At 49.1% G+C, this 3,444-nt stretch overlaps 1 protein-coding gene across 1 annotated transcript; it reads right to left on the reverse strand.

Annotated features, from left to right (window-relative positions):
* Positions 1-1,311: 1,311 nt before the first annotated feature.
* LOC136453703 (uncharacterized) lies at positions 1,312-3,228 on the reverse strand. Its single transcript, XM_066454261.1, has 2 exons — positions 3,034-3,228; positions 1,312-1,785 (listed from the first exon to the last, which is right to left on the reverse strand). Exons 1-2 carry the CDS (start codon positions 3,226-3,228, stop codon positions 1,312-1,314), a joined length of 669 nt encoding a protein of 222 aa, XP_066310358.1.
* Between the last annotated feature and the right edge of the window lie 216 nt (positions 3,229-3,444).

A 3,444-nucleotide genomic window follows, 5' to 3' on the forward strand; every position in this document is an offset into this window, starting at 1 on the left:
TGTAATTCTATTATAAGTCCATCAGCAACTTCAAGCACCTTTTTTACTTTCTCTTTTAAGTTTTGTCCTTATTTAGCTAGATATGTTCCGGTCTGCATTCATAGGGGTAGGGTGTGCGTGCATGCGTTTATGAGCTTCTGAACTTGTACTGGTGTTTCGGAAAAAGATGTGTCTAACTAAGGGAGTATGGTAAAGATTATATTGATAGTAATTAGGGACATTGCACAACTCACTTTAATCCCCGTGCATGAGTCCAGATGGACTTATATCTGAAATCAAACCGAGAATCATAGCCCCTTTCTAAAAATGTTTGATTGTTTTTTAAATAAAAAAAGTGAGCATTCACAAGATTTGGACATCTTTTAGCTATTTATGCCAGGAAATAATGCATGATAATTTTCCTCAGAAAAATGATAATAATATGATAAACAGTGTATATAGCACCAACTAGCAAACATCAGTTACAGTTAGATCAGCATCCTGCCTTACAACACAATCTTCTTGTTTCAAGGTGGGTTATCGCCGCATGGGGATTGTGGAGGCATCTATAAAATTTATTTCTGTAGTATTGTGTGCATAAAAACGTAGCAGGCATCTATAAAATTTATTAGTTACAGAGACTTTTGCTTATGAGGCCCACCTCTGAAATGGAATGATTTTCAGAGGCGGGCTCTTTAGTCCTCCATCCAAAGGTTTAAAGAGGCAGGTGTTGGGCGTGACAAATTTTAGGACCTCCTCTAAAAATAGAGTATGGTGTGTCTCAGTGTGACCTGTAGAAGGTTGGTGCCTTATATATATGCTTATATGCTAAACAATAACAAGTTTACAAATGTGATGCCATGTAACCAGCAAGCCATTTAGCTACACCTTAATCTTTCTTATTTCTACGTTGAAACTGGCTATTCTTTTCTCACAAAAAAATAAGAAGCTACAAGAGGTAAAATTTATACACTAAACTTAATTTGACAGCGAGACTGGTAGTTTCTGTAATGCACTAAAATTTATACACTAAAATTTATACAAGAGGTGCCATGTGATGATGCCCAAGCTAACTTGGGATTGTGTTTCCTAGATTCCAACTCGCAATATGCAATGCAGGGGGCACTGGTAGTTTCTGTAACATCAACAACAAATGGGAAAGAAAAAAATGTGCACATCCAAGGTTGCACTGGTAGTTCATGACAGCGAGGATGATGAAGATGAAGAGCCTCAGAATACCTCAGAAAAGGGTGGACGATTGGATGGAGTTGGAGCCGGGGGCTGCGCGTCCGCGTGCTCGGTGTCGAGCGGGAGGCCGGGAGCTCGTCGGAGTCAGACGACGCCGTGGATCGCCCAGGTGTCCAGCGCGCTCGCGTCCAGGACGGCCAGCGCGAGGAGCCGGAGCCGGAGCCGGAGGAGGAGGAGCCGCAGCCGGAGGAGCAGCCGGAGCCGGAGGAGGAGCCCAGGTTGCAGCCCTTCCTTTCCCGGTGGCGGCGGCTGTGGGGGACCGCCCGGTGGCGGCGGTGGTGGAGGGGAGGAGTCGAGCTGGAGCTTCAGCCCTTCCTTTCCCCTTCTCCAGCTGCTTCGTCTTCCACCGCGCGCGCCGGTTCTGCGACGGCGTGGAGGGGAGGAGGCGGCCGCGGCGGTGGGGAGGCGCCGGCGACGGCGGGGAGGCGCCGGCGTCGGCGTGGAGCGCGCGGGCGCGGGGAGGCGCGGGCGCAAGTGCGGGGGACGGCGGGGAGGCGCCGGCGCGGGGGACGGCGGCGCTGCGGCGGGGATGCGCGGGCGTGCGGTAAACAGAAACGACTAAGTGAATGCACGATTTGAGGGAGGGAGAAACGACTAAGTGAATGCCTCTGTTTACCGAGTGCCTAGAAATACAGCACTCGGTAAACTCAAGCACCGCAGCCCAATTACATGTGGGCCTGGTATATGTTTACCGAGTGCCCAGATCTACGGCACTCGGTAAACTCAAGCACCGCAGCCCAATTACATGTGGGCCTGGTACATGTTTACCGAGTGCCCAGATCTACGGCACTCGGTAAACAGAAGCACCGCAGCCCAATAAATGTTTACCGAGTGCCTAGATCTACGGCACTCGGTAAAGAGACAGGTGGGCCGTGTAAAGAGACAGGTGGGCCGTGGCTAATCTTTACCGAGTGTTTGAGGTCACACTCGGTAAAAGTATACATTATTTCATGCAAAACAAAAATGAAAAAATGCCAATTTAATCCTAAAATTCACCAAACTTTCACATTAACTATTTCATGTCATCTATTTACTATCTAAAAAATTCTAAGTTCAAATCATAATGTTGAATTTCACTCTTAATAGAAATCCTACTCGTCATTGTGAATGTTTAGTGTCTCTTTGGGAGATGTACCGGTTCGGCAGCGACGAATGTAAAAATACTTCCGAAACGTTATGAAAATTTTTCTATAATATAGATGTATGCTTCAATGTTAATTCTTCCAATCTCGTGATTTATCGAGTTCGATTTTAATTATTACAATTAAATTTACACGATATGTATCTAATTATCATAAAGAATGAAAATTTTGTGAAATATAGTAAATAAATCGAAATAAACACCATATTTTGGAATGGAGTACTAAATATCATATGTGGATAGAGGAAAAAGAATGAAGGGAAAAACAAGAAATTTGGTTGAATTTTACCGAGTGTTGCGCCAGTACACTCGGTAAAAGATAGTGTTTACCGAGTGTTGTGAACTTACACTCGGTAAAACTTTATTATTACCGAGTGCAAATACTTATACACTCGGCAAAATGTCATGCCGTGACGCCGTTTGGCGCACGGTTGGTATACTGGAGGCGTGGCAGCTCAATACCGAGTGTCTCTTTTTACCGAGTGCGCCCCTTCGGTAAAATTGTAGATCTACCGAGTGTTTTAGGTTACCGAGTGTTCGGACTCGGTAAAGAGGTCTACTACCGGGTGTTTATTGTTTCCGAGTGTTGGCACTCGGTAATAAATTTTTTCCGAGTGCCCCGACTTTTGACACTCGGTAATTGTCTGGGCACTCGGTAACTACACAGTCTCCGGTAGTGACCGCCGCGCGTGCACGCGGGTCGCCCCGCGCCTCCACCACCGCGCCGCGCGCCCGCTGCCGCGCCTCGTGCCGCGCGCCCGCCGCCCCGCCCTCGGCCGCCCAGCGCGCCCCGGCGCCCCACCAGCGCGCCCCACCACGCCTAGTGGCGGCCGAGGTCGCGCCCTGCCTCCGTTCCCCATCTCCGTCGAGCAAGGGGAGGTCGACCGCCCCGGCCGGCCCTCCGGTGGCTCCCCCTCACCGGCCTTCCCGCCCTGACCCCAGCCCCCAGGCCACCCCCGTCGCTGGCTGCTGTTGGAGGGGAGGAGGCAGAGGGTGAAGTTGGAGGAAGAAGAGAAGGAGAAGAGGAGGAGGAGGAAGGGGAAGAAAAGGAGAAGAAGAGGAGAAGGAGGAAGGGG

The sequence above is a fragment of the Miscanthus floridulus genome, chromosome 1 (assembly GCF_019320115.1).
Source record: "Miscanthus floridulus cultivar M001 chromosome 1, ASM1932011v1, whole genome shotgun sequence".
NCBI lineage: Eukaryota > Viridiplantae > Streptophyta > Magnoliopsida > Poales > Poaceae > Miscanthus > Miscanthus floridulus.

Bases quoted from the DNA above. Each gene is read 5' to 3' on its own strand.
- LOC136453703 (XM_066454261.1), bottom strand. From the start codon at position 3,228: ATGGGGAACGGAGGCAGGGCGCGACCTCGGCCGCCACTAGGCGTGGTG. The intron at 1,786-3,033 runs GTGTAGTTACCG...GCATTCACTTAG, and splicing joins GGCGGTCACTACCGGAGACT to TCGTTTCTGTTTACCGCACG.